This window comes from Lutzomyia longipalpis, chromosome 4, assembly GCF_024334085.1.
Source record: "Lutzomyia longipalpis isolate SR_M1_2022 chromosome 4, ASM2433408v1".
Taxonomy (NCBI): domain Eukaryota; kingdom Metazoa; phylum Arthropoda; class Insecta; order Diptera; family Psychodidae; genus Lutzomyia; species Lutzomyia longipalpis.
Genome location: NC_074710.1, coordinates 13,123,110 through 13,144,254, shown reverse-complemented (window position 1 = coordinate 13,144,254; position 21,145 = coordinate 13,123,110). Strand labels below are relative to the sequence as shown.

Here is a 21,145-nt window from a genome sequence, read left to right as displayed (position 1 = left end):
TTCGCATCCTCACACCAAACATCCACCAGTGAGATGAATTTTGAGAAGACAAACATATGAATTCCTACCAATAAAATACACTCAGAAAAAATTGTAATAGTGGTTAAAAAAAAACTAAAATCTGCGAATTTCGTTCGAGTCGGTTAAACAAGACAAAGCGTAAGAATTTCATTCATTATTATTGAAATAATTATCCATAAAAATTAATTTTAAAATATTCTGAAAAATGTTTAAATAAAATTAAAATTGTTTAATTCAATTTAATTGTTTAAATTTAGTTTATTTATTACTCCTTTCAACTACATCCGTCTTACGTTAGATTTTCTCGATTTTCTTACTCTTAAAAGTCGAGAAGTTTTATTTAAAATTTTTCACAGAGTAAAGTTACCAAAGTTTGTGAAGCCCAATAATTTTCGTATAATTCTTTTCTCCTTCACCAGGTACTCCTTCATCTAGGAATAAATTTAAATAGATTTGCAGAATTTTTAGAATTTATCAAAAGATATCAAATTCGATTACTCCAACAATCATATCGTAACGAAGCTTTATCCCCATCGCAGTTTTTCCTTTAATTTTTTGTAGTGTAAGAAGAAATGAAATGAAGAAGAAAATTCATCCCCAGGTGTGTAGTTGTGCACTTAAGGATTATGCATTGTGTGCAAATTACACGCTGAACTTACACACATGTTGGGGCTGTTTTTTTTTTCTTCTTTGCGCAGGAAAATAAAACAAAAAGAGGCGTCTTCACTCTACTATCTACCTCACACCCCAACCCCACCTTCCAACTGCGTCTTATCGACCATTTCTTGAGTTTTGTTGTTGTTGTTGGTACTGCTACTTTATATATCGACAATCATCCATACCTTCGCGCTTGTTCTGTCCACAGATCGAAACACAATCGAACATGGAAAACAGCAAGTTTGCCATGTTAAAACATTTAAAATTTAAATTTGTTGTGGCGGTTTGGTTCTTATTGTGCGCGCCTCTTTTATCACATCACAAAATACAAGGTAGCATGGGGCTGCGTGGAGACAATATGTGAATGATTTTTGCGAAGGGAATGGGCACACAAGGTGGGGACTTCTGTGCAATTTTTCAACACACCACACACTTTATTCATTCAACTTATACTGCGTATACACGTGTGTCTCCCTAGTCTCCCGCCTAAAGTGGTGGATGGGCCGAGAAGACACTGTCAAACGGGGCAGAAATGCAATAGCGCGAGTGAATTTATTAACATGGAGACAAATGGAAGAAAATTGGCTTAAAAAGGGGAAAAGGCAACGCATTGAAGTCGATCTATCTGGGAAGATACCTACATCCCTTTTATGAATTTACTTTACGGTGTCACAGTGCATATCACCTGGCTATAGGTGAAGGTGCATTGAATTTCGTCAATTGATCTAAATTTGTGCCAATGCGACAAATATACGAGAAACATAAGGCAGAGAAAAAATCAATCAAAAAATAATGTAAAACAATCACAAGACTTTAATAAAAAAAATGCAAATTCAAGCAAAAGAATAAAAATGCATCACAATCAAACCAATTAATCATCATCAAACAATTCAATTTTTTTAATATCTATTTTTTTAACAAACGAATTTTCCTTTTATTGCCCCCGGAAAAATAATAATGCTCGAATTGAGCTTGAATGCGCCGAAAGTGTGGAAGAAAATTGCCAAGTCATGCGGCAAAAATTGCTTGTATATTGCGCAATTATATTCCATCTTTCAGCACACACACGTCAGCAATGAAAATTGTTTTGCAATATCAAAGAATTTGCATCGTGAAAATCATCCTCTCTATACCACCCTCATATACGTAAACAATTTAGTTGGATACATACATGAAATTGTGAAAAAGAGGAAAAACTTGCTCTGAGAATGAAGAACTTTACCAAAGTTTACCTTCGTTATTTATTAAAAAGAAAGCTTGTTTTAAAAAATATATAATAAGGATTTAATTTAACTCAGATATTAGACGACATGAAGTTTTCAATGCAAAAATATGCTGGAAATTAAAAAGAAATTATTCCTTTTTTTTAAACTGTTTTCCTTAATTTTTTTTTCAACACTTTGATTTTAATGTTCCTTAAGAAAATTTCTTTCTTCCAAAAGTATAGAATTTGCTTTGAAAAATTTTTAATCTTATGTCATTTCCTCATCACATGTCAAACCAACAATTCTACTCCTGTCAATATAAGCTGAGCTTCAAATGAAAATCTTCTCTAAAATATAAAACCAGTACAAAATGCTCCTGCACATGGGCCATAAATTACAATAATAGCAAAATACTCCTGTTTCCGAACACCAGAAAGCAAATATCCTTTTCCATTGACTATAAATTGTCCTCAAATGACATCATTGACTTGTTTGCCCACTTTCACAAATTGATGCCGCGGGTGAATGTTCACATACGCACCAAAAAAAAAATCGCGCGCATCAAATCGAAAAGGGTTTTCGTTCCCATCGCGTTGTTTGTCTCTGAAATTGGTGGTTTTTCGCACTTTTCCGTTGCCACCAAAAACTTTCAGATAAATTAAAATTCAATCAGCGGACACCTTTTTTTACCATCCGGCATGGTGTCTCCAATTAAATAGAGACATCACAAGAATGGGATGCAGCGAAGTGGATTGGGAGGTGAAAAATATTGACATGTTTGATGCTTTTGGGTAGCTTTTTTTCGCGCGCATTTACAGCAAAGTGTCTGGCGGGTCTGGGGATAAATTCCTGAATTTGGAATCAATGGTGTAACGTATCTCGTTGACAAGAATTGTTAACCTCGATGACCAGTTTTTGTCCAACACATCCAACAAACTCTTTTGCTGTTGCTGGTGGAAGACACTCACGCCAAGAGACTCCTATGCTGTGTCATCAATCAATTTATCGACGAGTTTTTTTCTTTCCTCGTGTAACACAATGCGGGGAGTTTTGCCAAAGAGACCATTGGGAAGTTTTTGTGAGTTTGCACAAGGAGTTCTTATCAAAAATGTCAATGGTTCTGTTGCAATTGGCGCGAAAAGATGGAATTGATGAAATATTTATAAAACGGTGGATGTTGTCGTTTTCTTTGTGATTTGTGTACTTTTTTGTGGGGGGCTCTGTATACTTTGAAGTCTCAATTGATTCTCCAAAAGTAAAGGAATGAATTACAAAGTTTTTTTTTTGTGTGTTGTAGGCGATGGTAAATTATATTGTTAAATTGTTCTTTTTTTTTGTTGTTGTTGTAATATTCTGTCAGCCATTTTCGCTTCCCTCACACTGACTACAGCGCCATCAAATGTTTAAACCGGACGCCATTTTTATTTCTTCTTTTAATAAAGAAAACTGAAGACAATTTTCAAATAAATTAAAGAAGAAACATCCCCCAGCAAATTGAAATCAATTAATTAATTCTCTTAATATTTCTCCAGCAGCCCCGAAGACATCAAATGGGGTCGAACCATTAAATTTACGTTTGGACAATGGAATTCATCCACTCTACCGCCTTCCGCATGCTTACTCACTATCCAAAAGATACTTCCAACAAGGTTAGTTAATTTTTCTTTCTTATTTTTTTCTTCTCCTCCAAACGCGTTGAGAAATTCAAAGCAATATTCTCAAAAATATTTCCAAAGATGTATCTTTTGCACATCACAAAACACCAAGAATGACGTACACCATGAAGAAATCAAGTGGTGAGGCGTCGCAGAATTTTTGAAATGTGAATCTCCCCGAAACAAAAAGAGGGTTGCGCACAAAAAAAAAAGAGCCGAGAAACTTACATTTCTTTTATCTCTCAATTTTGTGTCGTCGCAGTGATGAATTCGCGGTAAAAGAATGTCCACCGAAGGGTTCTTACAAAAAGGTGTTCGATTATTCAATAAACTGGAACGTGGCTCACAAGTTGTATCCACATCTATATGGATATATTTTTCTCAGTCACTCAGTCTCATTCCCAACATAACACTTTATGTCCATTTTTCTGTATTATAGACTTTTTTATGGGAAATTTTTCTCGTATCCCTTTTAGCTTGCCTTTGGGCCTTGTTTAGTTGCCGATTTTAGAGAAAGATTTGTACTTGAAGGATTTTTTGATTCAATTGTATTTGAGAGAAAAGTTTATTCTGATTTTAACATATGTAAAGTTCTTTGCAAAAAAGAAAACTCTCGAAAATCAACAAGAACTGACTCTTAACCCTTTAACATTCTTTGGGTTTTACGTGGACCCGAACATGAAAAATTTCATTTTTCCATATTTTTATGAATTTAATGATCATTTAAGACGTTCTAACGCCGAAATATCCTCTGAAAGCATCCATATGCGGAAGCGAAAGTTAAGAATAATATCAAAAGACCAATTTATAAAGGAAATACTATGTGGTTCAATTGCAACCTTTCTCACCTGCAATAAAATTTTCAGCCACCCAACTACAACACAAAAGCACAAAGGTAGATGGAATTTATATGAAATCAGTGAAAAACTTGTAATCTCAATCAACATTTCCAATTCCCAAAAATCATTGATATGCGATGTTAGTACATAAGTTTTTGGATTATCTCCTCCTTGTATCTCATTCTCTGTTGTATATTTTGCCCTCACACCTTTCGGCATGGCTTCTTCTTGTGAACAAGAAGATTGCAGTGGAAATAAACACTTGCTCGCGAGTTCTTTCGCACGTCTTTCTTGTCCTTTTTTTGCTTCTCGAATCGTGTGGAAGGGAATTTGATATCTCAATCGATTTAGGTTTAAATTCCATCGCAAAGTGGCTATCTTTGTGGAGAGAGTATTTACAGAATAAAAGGGGTTGATAAAATTTAGCAAGATTCTTTCTCGATATTATATAAAGGGAGTGTCTCCTCGAAGCCCTCTTTCGCAACCCCCACTGAGATTTTTTCCTTTTATTCTTTCACCGAGTCATCCTGCACAGTGTCCTCCACTCTACAGAGACAAAAATCTAATTATGAAATAAACAACGTTTAATATCAGATTTTTTCTCCCATCCCAAGTGACTGGAAGAATTAAAAAAGAATCCTTGGCAGGATGATAAAAAAAAAGTTGGTGCTTCTTGAACTTCTCATCATCATCCCCTTTTAGTATTTTCTCCTTTCGAGGCAATAATCTCACCCCACCTATCCATCGCCCTTCTTAGTACAGCATCTCTTTGAGCCTTCCTGGAGAATGTCCTTTTTTGCGTGTCCTCACACTTGACAGGAAGAAGCGGCATAGGCGCAAAAAAACGAAAGACACGCGAAAGGCGAGAAATTAAAAGTGTTTATTGCTTCTTTTGTGTGGGCAACAAGCTGAGATTTTTCACCCATTTGCCGATGGATCCGTAAACGAGGGTGGATAAATGTTTGAGGACCTTGTGAAGAAAAAAAAGTTAACCAGGAGGGAGATTTGATTCGCTACAATGAGCGCGTTTCTTTTGCATTCTTTTTTTTTCTCAATACACTCAGAAAAAATCGTCTCAATTGAATTCATTAGAGCTTAGTGTTATATTAGTAAAATTATAGTATTCTTGGAATAGAAGTTTTACATAGATCAGCTGCGTATAATTAGGAAGGACATATTCATACTTAAAAAATTATGATACTTCAGATTTTCAAAACAATTTAATTTCAGGGTAAAAATTACATTGAAAAAAATATTTCTGAAGTTTTATGACGTTAAAGATTCGAAATAAAATCTTTCAGTGGATAAGAAATGTCAAATGTTAGAAAAGAAACGTCAAACATTTATGAAAAAATGTGGAACGTTAAAAACAACGTCAACTGTCAGCAAAGCATTCAGTGCCCTTTAAATTAGAAAATATTTATTGTTTCAAACTTTCCAAGGTTAGGTTTCTAGTTACATCCCTATTTCAGAACTAAGATTAAGTCTCAATTTAGGTTAAAAAGTCTGTACGATCATAGTCTGTTTAGTTAGTTCCTCACTTTAACTCTATTCTTATTCATTCAACTTAATTAAAGGTAAGAGTTCAACAATCTGAATCGAGGAATTAATGCATAAAAAAACTAAATTCAAAACGTCACGTTTAAAGAGGTTAAAAAAATTATCATCTTTTAACCTTTTCTTTGACTATGACTGTTTCACTTTTAAATGGGTCTTCTCAATTAGCGACACAAACAACTTTTGCTAAATATTCCTCTCAATTACGTGGAGTTACTTTAAATTTTTTTTAGCAAATTATATTATCTGACCTATACTAAAAATTGCTAATTAAATTTATAACATTTCAGAGAGCTTTGACATTTTTTTCTCGGTGTGTATTTCACATCTTTGCGGGGATTCTTTTTTTCTGTGCATTCCGTTCCCGAAATTGGGTGAGAAGGGAATTTAATTAAGTAAAATTACGTCTCTTGTGTTTTAATTATGTTCTTAGAGGCCACACCGTTGCGAGATTTAACTGCCATGATTTTTTTCGGTGTTTGCAATACTTTCCAAATGATTTCCCATTTTATCTGTTGCCATTTAATCTCTTGAAATTTTCCAAGCTGTTGTGACACTTTTTCTTAACGTTTTCTTTTCTATTTTTTTGTCCACGTGACGTCTTCAAAGCCAATGGGTGTAAAAGTCTTATTTCCTTTTTTTTTCTTGGTACATGAAGTCCATTTGGAAGGCAAGATTTGCGTCATTTATATGAAGAAAATTCAATTAAAATTTTTTATCTAAAAGACTGTGTAAAAACGGAAAGGTGCGGGGAGGCAATAATAATTCTGTGTGGGTGGGAAATTAAAGAAAATCATGAGCATCATTAGGCGCATCATCTTAATGTTGATGATACCCTCACTTTCTCGTTCTTACCCTCTTTTGTGGTCAATTTTCAAAGTGTTGCTATTAAAGGAATTTTTGATATTATTATAACTCACAGCTACCTCTCTAATCAAAGATTGTTCTTTCTTACTTTTTTTATAGAATCATCTTTCTGAATTTCTCCGCGGCGTGTGTTAATTGCCCCGTATAAAAAGAATCTCACATTTCACCCCTCAACAGGGGTGCGAGGAACATTTTCTTTTGCAATTTCAAAGGGAACCTTCTTCCCTAACTCTTGGGAAGAATTTTTTAATATAAGATAATTTTTTCCCTTTCAGCAATTGCATATCTTTTTTTATTATTCCTTTTATTTACTCGAATAAATTACTTTTTTGGCCACACTGTTGGGTGTGAAATGAAGATGTTATACTGATAATTACGAGAGTGGGTTTTTTCTTTAATTTTTTGTACAATGAGCTGCAAGGAGGAAGACTTCCAAATTAAAGGTTTTTTTACTGGTTTAAAAAATTCTTTTGATAAAAGAGATTTTTTTCTAACCACAGTCGTGCTCTCGTGGTAGGACCGTCGTCAAAATGACTTCTCCGCGGTAAAACGGCTTCAGAATGAAGTATTTTGCCTTCGCAGTGGGACAATTAGTACTATTGGAAAGGTAGGATACTAATTGTCCCACTGCGAAGGCAAAATTCCTCATTCTGACAAGCCGTTTTACCGCGGAGAAGTCATTTTGACGACGGTCCTACCACGAGAGCACGACTGCATTTATAACGTTGAATGTTTTTTTTTTAGAATATTCTTTGAAAATATTATTTTTTCCAAAACGTTTCCATTGGTATATAGATCTATATAATATAAAAGTTTCTCCGCTTAACGATTAATTGATTTCTTTTCCACGTTTTTTTTTTGCCTTCAAAGCAAAATATCTCAGGGCAGGTTGTATGTAGCAGTAGTGTTAAAGACAAGACGACTGGCAAGCTGAGGATGAGGATTTACCACCTCTCATTGGAATTTTGAATAAGCACAATTCACTCAATTCAATAAAATTCCTTTCGCACCTTCAATGAATGATCATTTTCTCCGCAAGCTCTTTTGCGTTTATCTTCTTTTTTTTTGCCACTGACTGTTCCTTCTGGCCTTCTACAACGCGGCACTTGGCATGCATGGTGTCTGAATGTAGTTGCCTCACATTAAATCCTCCAGGTACTTAATCACGAGGCAAATAAATCCGATTCCGCATTTGACTTTCGGAGGCACATCTTTCTATGCATGAAACAATCGCGTTGTATATATAAGGGATTTGTAGGGTCGGTGGAGTTGCGGCTAAGTTAATCTGTGTTGACAGATGAAAAGATATCAAAGAATCACTCCTGATTTTTCCTTCTCATCCAATTCTTCGTTTCACCAATTCATCTCTTTCCTCTTTTCTTTCCTACACCGTTCTGGTGGTGATTTCAAGGAAGAACCCAAAATATATATGAGATAAATGGAATTAAATGCGAAAATTTGTGCATTATTTCTTTCTGTTGTCGCATGAATTTCCTTTCTTCTCTTAACACAGCAAATCGATGGGCAACCTCTTCGTTCTCTGTGACTTCATTCAATTTATTTGTCATTTCATATCACTTGACTAGATAATTGAATTTGTCGCTCCTTCATCTCTTTTCATGGTTTCAATGTCATGCGTGTTGCATAGCTCATCTTGAGGAGATTTCCTCGTAAAGTTGCTTGGTATAAACTGAGCTGCCTAATTATTCAGCAGTGGGATGCCTCTAACTTTATTTTTTTCTCCCTCCCCCTTTTAGGTGAAACATTCCCCGAAAGTCAAAGTAAATTCTTTCCACTTTAACACAGTGTCGGAGGGATTATCCAATAGAATTAATTGGTTGTATAAATCTTCGCTCACACCTCGAGTTTTCTTCTCTAATAAAGGCCATGAATTTGGGACCCTTTGTAGACATACGGAAAAGATAGAGAGTGAGGGCAACTCTTTCCACACACAAAATAGTTTTCAACTTAATCATTATTCTATGTCTTTTTGTGAATAAATTTCTAATACATATACAAGAGAAAGGAGTTTATTCATTTCTGTATGACCATACAGCTAAACTCTCCATTAGAAGAAAAAATCTGAACTTAACCGCTGAAGCTTTTCTTAAAAATGTTAATAATGACGTTACTATTGTGTTTGTTGTCCTTTTCCATGGACCATTGCGCTAATGCATTAAAAATGATCTTTTTTGAATTTTTGAATAAGTAAAATTTTATTCTTCATGAATTAAAAGAGAAAAAAAATACAATAGTGACGTCATTTTTTGTATTTTTGAGCAAATCCTTTTGTAGTCTTTCCTAATTAATTTCAATTAAAAAAATGAGAATGAGTTTAGGGATTTCTTACTTTTTTTACTACTCTCTAAAAGATTATGCAGATCCTGGTTATTTTTTTGAATGAAGGGTTAGCTCATATGGAAACGAATAAAGGTTTTCAATCCAAAAACTATATTAATGAAATGTTAGAACTTTTCACGAAGTCTGACTTCAAAATTGTGATAAAAAGTCAATTCTCAATCAATATTCTTGAATTTTTTTTTGGAAGAAGTTTCAAAACTCTTTCCTTTATCGTTATCCATTGCATTTTTGTGAAAATTAATATTTTTTGTGCTTTTTTTATTTGCTCAAAGTCAACATAAAAATGAACATGGCTTCATAATACGTTAAATTTAATAACAAACTTATTAAGACACCTTATCACCACCAGGCGGCTCCATCTAATCGTTTAGTTTTCTTTAATATTCGTAATTTTCTTTTACATTTCTCATCCTTCATTATTGCAAAGATGATTATTAAGTCAGTTGTCCTTTCAAGTAAATTACTAACAAATTTCCAACTAAAGCAATATTACCTTTCAAAGAAAAAAATCAACCACTATACCCTATTCCACCCCTACCCCGTTGGGTATTTTGTAAATAAATTTATGTGAAAAGATTATTTAGCTGTATTAATAAAATGTGTCGCCGTAATATAAATTGGCCTACAGTGGAAGGGACTTTTATAAATCCTCCTGGCATGTGGTGCTTTGGGGGAGTATTTCTTGCGGTTCCTCCGTGTGTATACAATATGATTTTGAAAGACATTCCCAACTTCCTTTCACCATGTGGGGGTGGGAGAAGTAAACTCCCTTCAACCCACGCGGGGGCATATATAGTGAAACCGTTCTGGTTGTGACAATGTGGGGATTTCTACGGGTATAGCTTTGCTAGTGGTTAAAATACCGACTTCATAAATCTGCAGGAGGAATAATTTCATATATGTTGAGACTCGGGGCCAGTGCGCACATACACGGCATTATTTCAATACAGCGAACCTAACAGAGCAACCCCGGAGCACCCAAAGTGAGTGACTTCTTGTGGCACATACATGGAGTTGCAATGTGAGGAGGAAAGTCTCGCACATTGGCCTCCTGCCGCATTATATCACTCAGTGGGACACACACCGTCGTGGATTTACCTTTATTATTATTATTATTGCATTATTACTCAACTGAGCGGCATTTTAGCATCACATATTATGTTGCGTATTAATACCCATTTCAGCATGTTGTATGTAGTCAAGAGTAAGAAGGAAAAACCTCATACGAATGAGAGTGAAAATGTTCACAACAACATTTACTTTATGCTATCACATCACAGCAAAACTTATGCTCACAACCACCTCCCCCCATATATGCTAAAAGACTCAAAAGGATCGCGCGCGCACAAAATGTGTCTCTCCGTGAAAATCGTATTTTCATTAAATTACTTAATAAATCACCGGACAAGTTTCTTCTCTTTTTTTCTCATTTCATTTAACACAAAATACACGCAAAAGCTCATTTTCCTTCGTTTACTATATATAGTGGATGTGGAGCACAAAATCGTTGAAACAACATAAACTTTCTTATCATTGCCGCGCTCGCGGATGGACTTTATGGGCGAGCAAAGGAAATAATTGAGACATTTTAAAAAGAAGGAAAATAAAGAAGAGTTAAAATAACACAAAGTATTTCATCAAATTGACAAAAAGGAATTCTCAACTTAACTTTGATTATTTTATTAGTCTCTAATCAGGTTTATATTTCTTTATTCAAGCCAACAAAAAATCTCATCTTAAAGATCTAATTTTTAAGACATTTTTAAATGCTATAAACCTACATAGATTGGGGTGAACCGTTACTTTCTCACCCCTATATTCCAATTAAAAGTTCCTCTTTATACATTTTATGTATATTTGTCGCTCTATTTGAACGATTTCTTATCACACTGTTGCAATTGGTGAGATGCAATTGAAATGCAGCAATGCTGCGCCTTTGCGATGGGGTTTTGTGATTGCGGTTGAGAGGAGAAACTGGACTACAATTCTTCATACCATGTGCGGAATAAATCTCAAGTATTTCAAGCAAAGCCAGAGTGATGCAGAGAGAGTATCAATTGCAGTTAGCAAAATGCTTGGATCGTTAAATAAATCAATTTTTTGTCTTCTCTCTCATCTCACAGAAGCGATGAAAATCGATTAAGTTGCTCTGTGTGGTGGATTTCTTCCTTCTCCACCATTTCGTGCTGATGATTCAATCGCATTTCCCCCATCATTGGGGGCTCCGCGGGGGAAGACCCTTTTGGGACCCTCTGTAAGCTATCTTTTTTTGTTTGTTTGTTTCTCCTATGCCTCTTCCGTCAGCAAAGGTCGTACCACAGTTGATGTCTTCATTTGTCGGCGACAATTGTGTGGTGGAGGAGAAGAGGTACTGATGAAGAAAAAAATGGCACTTTTGCCGCAGAGATTGGATTTTATATAGAAATAAATAAAATTGCCCATTTGTTGGGTACTCGAAGCGCGTTCTTGAAAACTGTTAAAAGTCTCTCTTTCGTATGCGGTGCCATTTATGGTGGAAATTTATGTTTGATTCCACCACATTGCCATTATTTCTGTGATGCGTTTTTTTGTGCAATCTCCCCGGCGATATCATTGCCAATATATTGATTGAATTGATGAGAAATGGGAGAAAATCCATGTGGGGATTTTCCATCAAATGCTCATTTAGGAGAGCTTCGCTCTTACCATCATTGTCCATACGGCGGTGAGCATTTTAAATGCAAACACTGCGGTGTCGTGTGAGTTGGTGGTAACCATTCAGAGAGACCCCCCGCGCCAACTCCTCCACCGCCCCTTCGATATGGTTGAGAGCTTTTCCTCCACAAATAACACCAAGTTACTGAGGCAGCGCGGAAAGCACTCGGAAAGCTCCGCCCTCGGAATTTTCCTTTTAAACTATATACATACATTCGCATATACATATACTCCTTTCTCCGGGTGCTTTGTTGGAGTTTCTCAAAGTTCAATTGTCTCTTTCGCACTCGCTTTTCACTTGCGTATATGTTGTGCTCAAACAGACAAAAAAAACCAACAATGAGAGTCTCTTTATACTCCATTTTTCTCAACACTTCTTGGGGAACGCCTCCAAAAGTTCCTGTATATTGAAGCTCATTTTCTAAGTGAGACTTTCAGCAAAAAAAAGAAAAGTGCGAGCTGAAGAAAATTCGTAGTCAAGAGTGGAAAATATGTTCATACTTCTCATGGTGATAATAATCATCATACAACCCCACAAAGGAATTGTCTTTTCAAACTATTTCCATTTTGTACGACGTAGTATCTTGTTTTTTTTTTGTTGAGCACACAGACAAAGAAAGTATGTTTAAGAAGATAATAAAATATTCAAGTTTTTGTTTATTTACAAATTCTTACTTTTCGTATTCTGAAATCTCAAACTGTTCTTTAAGATATTCTTACGTTAGAAACTTTTTTTTTTTGATTTTCGAGTTTTTTTTGTAATATTAAAGATTGAAATTTCTAACATATTTGTATCTGTCTGGAATTTCATACGTTTTACAATTTCCCCAGAATTTTAACCGTTTCTTTTTATATTTCTTCAAAACCTTAATATTTTTCACGTTAAATATCATACCGGCCGTATTTATTTTTAGATCTTAATTTTGTATTTTAAAAAGTCCTTAGAATCCTTAAAAACCAAATCACATAAAAAGACTTAATTTTAACTAACTATTATTTCTAATCTAGAGAAATTCACAAACCCAACCCAAATATCTTCTAATGATATTTCCAAGGCCTAACCGATCTAACCCTTTGCTTTAGTTTAAATAAAAATAACCAAAAGGGGTGTGCGATTGAGTAATACTTCAATGCTACAAAATCAGACACAAATACTTTATGTAATCCACTGCGTAGAAAATTCAATTACACAGCTCCTCAACCCCGTACGATATGTTTTTCCCATTCACAAATATATCCCTCTTTTAATAACTGCAGCCATAAATTATGGATTATAAAAAAGAAAAATTTACAAATTGCATCCAAAGAATTTACACGGAATAAATAAGAAAAAAAAAATACATACAATAAGCTAAATATGAAAGATAAACATAAATTGCATGCCAGGGGACTTTTTTATCGCGAGAAGTCTTTAAAATGGAGAAAGAAAATTTTTCTGGGATTTTGTATGAATAAAAAAGGAGAAACCCCTTTAAAGGGAATTTATTGTGTGTTCTCTATAAGCAGCAATCTTATCGCTGAGGACATATCTCTTTTTCCTAAAGCTGGTGAAAATTTAAAAATGTCCCAAAGCAATTTTTTCACCACACATCGTCGCATTTTAGCCATTATTTCCACTGACTTTACATTCGCCCTTTTGTAGGAGTTTTCTTTTTAGCACCCTCCCCCACCCCTATCAATATCCTTTTGCATGTGCTGATAAAAACAATTCACCCTCCGCCAAAAGAAAAACCCCACACACATGATTTTTCACATATTTACCCCGTATTGAGTTGCAAAAAAAAACGAAGTGTGGGGGTGGTGTGTGAAGATTTGAGAGAAAAATCTGCATATTTTGGGAGAAAATCTCACGCAATTTTATAACAAAACCCCCGTATTTTTCTCTCTTACACAGCTTACGCGCGGGGGTGGTGAAAAAGAAGTGCGAGAGTGCAAATTTGGTGATTTGCAAACAAATTGTGATGCGATATTTATGTGATTACATCGATGCTGAAAGAAGGGGATTTAATTTTACATAGGCTTCCAATACAATATATAGTTAGGGAAAAGATATTGATGACATAAAGTGCATTGCTGTAAATCAAGTGGAATAATCACGTTTTTTTTCACAAGTGCTGTTGAACAAGAAAATTATGTAAAAATTGAGTTAGAAGCATTTGTGAAAATTTTACATTTTGGGGTATACATTTAGGCGCATTTTGAGAGTGAATTGCATTTTCTATAGTGCTGCCATCTTGTTCCAGAAGTCAATTTTAGCGGGAAATTGAAAACCATTGAAAGAAAATTTTACTAAATATTAAAATTCAACGAACAATTTATTTTACAAAATTACCCTAAAACCTTTTGAGAGGAAAATCTCTTTGTCTCTTTGCACATCAAATTATTCAGCAAAAAATTGCAAAAGTGACCACAATAGGAGGGTGGGGGGATGAATGTACGCGGGCACTGAAAAATCTCTCTCGTAGCATAAAGATTTCAGGCATATTCGCGACATTAATAAATAGAAAATGATTTATGGGATGAAAATGAGAAAAAAGAGGCATCGTCGCAGGAGTGTTATTATTAAAAATACCACACCATGGTCATATGCCAAAGTATGAAACAATTATTAAGGGTTACATACACACAATATAATACACAAAATATGTGGCATTACAAATAATAAAAATGACAAATGATTCTTGCATATAGAAGGCAAAACCACCCTTACACGCAGTTTTTCATCGTATTTCACTTTTAGCCTAATATGGGGCGAATTATTGAGCTAAATATTGCCAACAATTCCGAAAGAAATCTCCACGCAATTTTCTCCTTCCCTCCCACGCTTCGTGAAAATTTTTCCCAAAAGGGAATCTTATGCACACAACCCTCCCGAAGGTTGAATATTGAATTCCTCAGTGAATTTTATTGCATGGGTGAAAAGCGATTTAATACCTCCTTCTTGTTAGATTAACGCATATTGCTATATAGATGAAAAAATGCGACTTTGTGACTCAAATACATGCGGAGATGGAATTTATTGCACCCGCTATGGAGAGACAATTATAGACCATCTCAGCGTGTGCATGGAAAAAGGGAAAATTTGTTGGAAAAATAAACACACATAATCGCTATACTGGAGTTCGGGGGAAAAAAACAGGTGGACACAATCCTTCCTCTCCTCAAATTTCACCGCCATAACTGAAAATTATATCCAGGAAAAATTACTGTTGAAGATTTTCTTTCATCTTCACTTTAGAAATTCTTTGTTTTTCTTCCTCATTTATGGATTGTGGGCTCTTCGTGTACCGAAAGAACCATAAAATTGCTAAACAATCACAAAGCCTCCATCGCTATTATTCAATTAAATTCTGTGCTTCCTCAATTTTCCACGTGAATACCTCAATTTCCATATAAAACAATCAATTGGAAGCATCTTCAAGTTTCATTTTTTTGACCACTCTTACAGAGAACAAAAGATCTTTTAGCATATTTGTACAATTATGTATTACACATGCACATAGAACAATTTATAGAGCAAACTTTTCTGTTTGTTTCTTTAATGCAAAATCCTTCTTAAGAAATCTTTTCTAGTATTAACAATTAAGAGAGAGTGGGGGAGAGGTATCTATAAAACAAGGTAAAGAATTACTTTAACACGAAATTATCTAACACAATAAAGCGAGCTTCATGGGGGCCCTTTCAGAACCCCATGATAAACGTTGATAAAGTGGGCCATAACCCAAATTATTGTCAACAGTTGTAAGTGGTGGTACTTTTGCAACCCTTTTGCTTTCTCTCTCTCTTCAATCCTCCATGTACCACGGAAAATTGACGATATGACGGGGGTTGCAGTAATTAATTTAGCTCGCTGTATTCAGAGACGATGGACTAATTTATCAATTTAATTTCAACCAAAAGTTACGCTAAAGACTTGAAGCATAAGAGGGAGTTGAATTTTGTACCAAATAATAAATAATTTTGTATATTGAATTTAATTTTTAAATGAATAACTTTAAGTTGTGAGTTGAAGCATTTTACAGTATGTTAGTGACTTTTTTATAATGTTAGACGTTCTTTTTAACATTTAATATTGCGTCGATTTGACATTCTGTTTCACGCTTGATGTTTTATTTTGACGTTCAATTTTTATACGTTTGACATTTCTATCGTTCGATGTTAGAAGAAAATTTGACTTTTATTTTCACATTCGATGTCCTTTATATATTCCAAATTTAACGTTTGACGTTTTTTCTGTCTTCTTACAATTGCTTTTTATTTTTTTAAACATTTGACGTCTCCAAAATGTTTGAAAATTCCTTTTTTTAAAATTATTTTTGCATTGAAATTTTTAACCTGAAAATAATTTCCTAAATTCTATAATATAAAAATCAAAATTGCTTAAAATCCTTGAAAGAATTTCTCTAGGTCTACTACAGAAAACTAATTTAAAAAAAAATAAAAACGATCATTTCTTCCTAATAAAGAAAAGAATTTTTTAAAAAATACTTCCCTTTTTGCCCTTTTGATGCTAAAATTCCAAATCTGTTGCACCTCTTTGCTTTCAACATGTTCCTCTCGGGCAAACCACGCAATTACAATCATTTAAGGGGTTGTTACACTCATCGCAAGTTGATGGTTTTCATGAGTGTGGGGGCATAGGAAGTGAATGGAGGGTGGAAGTATAACACAATATGCTGTCGTTTGTGATCATTTTCCACACAAACCCACCCATTTAGGGACATCGCGATGAATATATTCCAGAGGAGACGACACTTTGTTTGCATTTTCACGAGGAGCGCATTTTCCCGGAGAGTGTATCTCTCGTGTATATGTCTCTTTGCCCTGTTAGCCCATGGCGGCGCAATGATGGGACATGGTGGTTGGGGTAATTCTAACAACACCTAATTTATGGACGACGATAAAATGAGATGAGATTTCAGTGTTTTCTCTCTCTCAACCCAATTGGGGGCTCCCCCTACTGCATGTTTTCACGGGGATAACTTTGAATGGGTTTAAATAAATGACAAGAGCTGTGTGCCACACATAGAACACAGTTTGGTGTGTCAGTTGTACTCAATTGCTGTTTGATTGTGATTGCCAGTGATATTTAGAGTGGAAAGGGGCTCCCTCTCATACCCAAAATGCCCTGCATTGAATTTCTGACAATTACTAAAGATTACTTTTACAAAGTGCCTGATAGGCGTGTGTTGTGGCCACGAAATTTATGACTTAAAGCGCCTGTCCTACACCCCCACACATACACTACTAGTGTACCACTGTTTTGTACCCTTAAAACTCTCAATTTGCTATATATACGAACTTTTCGTGCAAATCATTGCGGGAAATTTCAGTCAATATTTTCCCAAAAGAGCCCTTCAATAAACACCATTGCTATATACAATTTAATTTTGTGTGGAATATTATAGTTTATCACTTTTATAAATATTGTGGGTGATGATTCTAGGTCTTTTTCCGTCCATTTTCCACCACAATTGGTGACCCTAAATTAATACACATAATTAGTTTATTATAAAGATGAAATTTTGTTGTATACATATTTGCAATGTAGTGTGGAATATTAACATGTAAAATACCGGTATAATACACAAAAAATATTTTTTTTACTCGAATTGTAATTAATATTAAATAGATAATAAATCTGATCGAAATAATTACCCTAATTACCTAACTAACCCTTTATACAAAATTATTAGATTTTTTTATCATGAAATTTTTATCTAAAGATTTTCTTTTAATTTAGAAGATTATCAAAAAATATCACAAGTAAATAGTTAGTAGCATAATTATGGTGTAATGTTGCGTAAATGCCACTATTATACACCCAGACGTAACCATTTGGCACAGATTCATTTCCCCAACTCCCTTGATGCTGTGTGTAGCCATATAGTGTAGCATATAAGCCGTCGCTAAAGGGAGAAAGGGGGATTAATTCAATTTAAGCAGCTGACGCTCACCCCAAGTGAGGGAATCCCTTCGTAAAAATCATTTCACACTTTAAATCGTCACGGATGGTGAATTATTTTGCTAAAGACGAGTGGCACAAGAAAATGGGTCCATCAGAAAAATGTACTCTGTAAGACTCTTAACATGGAATCTACACTCGATATAGGGTGGTGCGTTATGGTATGAGAAAATCTTGGAGAAAATTCATAAAAGTTCCTTGTTAGTTAGAGCATTATATTGTGTTGTCTGTTTAATCTTGTCATAGGATGATGATGATGGTGATTTGGGTTTCTCAAGAAACTTTTCTTTCAATGCATTTTACGAACACACATCACGCACATCCTCATCCTAAGCACACTCCTTGCCAAGTCTCATCATCCTCTAACACACACAGAACACCATCATGCAACCGAAAAATTGTCTCTCTTATACAAGCTTGAGAGGAAGAAGAAGACAACGGTAGAGAATGTAATATGTATTATGTGGGTGGAAAGTTTTTCATAAACCATCCGGTAACAAGTATAAGACATATGTTGCCCAAAAACGGTGGAAGGTACTAAACAATCCATATATGCACCTCCGACACATATTAACACTGGCTGGAGGGAGGTGGGAGGCGAGTCTTCCCCAAAGGAAACTCCACAAACCATACATATAGCGAAAAAGTCCAACGAAAGAGAATAAATTGTCACTAAAATGTTGTTGGTGGAGTATGAAATTAATTTACCACACATTCCCCTAAAAGTCTCGATGAAGTTATGAGGAAAAATATATTAGGATGTTGTATTATTGTTGTGAAAATGGAGAAAATTTATGAATTTTTCTGTTGAATTTCCTGCATTTTCCAGCAATAAGCCAAAACTTGAAATTACAATCTGACAAATAAAAGTTGTTCTTTTTTAATTAAATGCAACCTCCCTCCCATTACCTTTTATCCAAAATACCCGCACCACACCTAATCAATTTCATCTCACCTTCTTCTTGGGGAACACGCAGAAAATTGATTACGCAAAATTCCTCCCACAAGACTCCCTTTGATCCCTGAAACTCTAGAGGAGATAGTACGTCTTTTTTCCATCCACTCGAGACGAATAAATTACGAATTAAGAAGATCCTTTTTAGCTCCTGAAGAAGCTCACCTTAAGTAACCCCCCCCCCCCGCAACATCACCCCCACAAACGTAAGAAAATGTGCTTAAAACCACAAGAAAGTGGAGAAAATCCTCGTTTGAGAAGTTTACATTTTTAATTTCTTCGCTTTGTACAAAAAAAAGAAGCTTTTCAACCCTCTGCAATCGCATTTTATGCAGAAAATTCACAGAAAAGACACAGAGCATAAAAAAAGAGAATCTTCAAATGAAAAATATGCATCAGCGGCTTGTTTGCATAATATCCTGTGTGTTTGAGGATGTATTAAGTGCTCTTAGCCAGTGAGAGAGAGAGAGAATCCTTGCTGACATAGGAAAAAAATGCACATAAGCATAGCTTCGGAGGTAAATGCAAATTTATCATCCTCCCTCGCATTCAACGAGAGCTCCCGCAAAAGGTCTTTGCTGGTGGTGGAATTAAATTTCTACCATTTCACCTTAATAAATAAGTCTCTGAGAATCGTGTGAATATTTTAGCAGGACATTGAAGGAAATGGATTAAGGGAGGGATTCACTCAATTGATGAATTTATGTTCTGCCAAGGAGAAAATCATTAAATATTCCCTCGCCTTGAGGTAAAATAAAGAGAAATCTTGAGAAATCTTTTACCTGATTTTCAATGCATTAATTCAAATAGAATTTTACGTGAAAATATGAAATTTCTCACCCATAGAGTGAGGAAAGTTTGTGAAATGCAATCTCTCTGTGATTTTCCGCATTTTCTCACCCCTCATCGCTATATACACAGTAAACCTTGAACCCCCTTCAAGATGTTTAGAAGGAAGCATGATGGTGTATTCCTTGCAATGGGATATGACACTATTTCCGTTGAGGAATTTATCCCCTGGAGGCACTTCTCGTCGTCTGCGTTTTAAAATGAATTTACAGAGCACATTTCACACCTAACTTGGCGGCATGATTGAAAAATTTTCCCAACTGGGGTGACTTTAGGCAAAGACGCGAATAAAAAAAAAACAGACAAATCTTAAACACCTTCCAAGATTGAGGAGAAAGTAGGGTAAAAGAATTTCCCTCACGATGCACTTCTATGCGAAATTCAACGACCCCTTGGGGATGGTGGGAGGGATAATTTGGGAAAACATCTCAATTGAAGTGTTTTGAGGACTTTTTTTTTGCACATCTATGAGGGGGTGAATAGGTCATATATATTTCTGCAGAGGCATGTTTTCACATCGATTTTTCAGCATCTTTGGGTTGGGGTGGAGAGAGGAAAAGATGCAACAACGGAAGCAATAATTTCCACGCTATTGCATTGTGATTGTTTCTTTTTGGGCCACATTTTACCCTCTCAATTTCTTTTTTCTCTTTTATTTATTCAAATATTGTAAAAAGAAGGAAAAGGGTGTATGTGGAGAGGGGGTAAAGGATCTAGAAGAGAATATTTGATTCCCTGCCTGGTGATGCATTGATCCAACTGGATTTAAACATTGTGTGGTGCGTCCATCAAAAAAGACAAGCATTCTTCTGTCAAGAGCGTCCCTTTGCACAATATTCAAGAAAAGTAAGATATTAAGATCTGATAGCACTGATGAAAAGCAAAAGAGTTTTATTTGCTAAAGAAGATGGAAAAAATCGCCAAAAAAATACGTTTAATGCAAATATGATTCAAAGAACGTTTCAAAATTTTTTTTTAACGAAAAATATTTTTTTCTAGGTATTTCTTGGTTTAATTTATTACTTTTGATTAAAATTTCAAAATACGACAAACATTTCTGTTGAAAAAATCATTGGTTCGAATCCAGCTGAATTCAAAAATTTTTTACCCTAAATATCAACTTCAAATCGAATTTAAATTATGCAAAAAAAAACTTGTTCAGCATACTTTTCTCTCGTGCTCTTTAGAATTTTAAAGTCTCGTGTCAAAATTAATATTTCTGTCAAGAAAAATCTCATCTGAAACCTCCAGGGTGATGCGACCACTGGGGCGTCTAAAGGGGGATGATTTCAAGTGCAATAAACACTCAATCGGGGTGTGGAAGAAAAGAATGCGAAGGGTGCTTCTCCTGTGTGTCATACTTTTTTCTTCACATTTTATGCAAACATCGATATTGAAAGTTATTGTATTGTTGAGAAGAAAATATCAAAATATCTGACATTTATGTCAAATATCTTCCCTATTATCCTGTTTTTTGGGAGGGGTATTTTATATTCATTTGAATAAATATTTTTAAGAGA

General features: G+C 34.9%; 1 protein-coding gene across 3 annotated transcripts in view; it reads left to right on the top strand.

The window, feature by feature from the left end:
* LOC129796450 (protein Teyrha-meyrha) overlaps window positions 1–21,145 on the top strand; it is a 58,073-nt gene that overhangs the window by 23,885 nt on the left and 13,043 nt on the right. For 2 of the 3 annotated variants that reach the window (XM_055838373.1, XM_055838372.1), the window contains exon 4: window positions 3,416–3,532. In XM_055838373.1, coding sequence (XP_055694348.1) covers window positions 3,416–3,532 — 117 coding nt within the window. The remainder of the gene's footprint in view (window positions 1–3,415; window positions 3,533–21,145) is intronic. The other variant, XM_055838374.1, reaches the window with a different exon arrangement.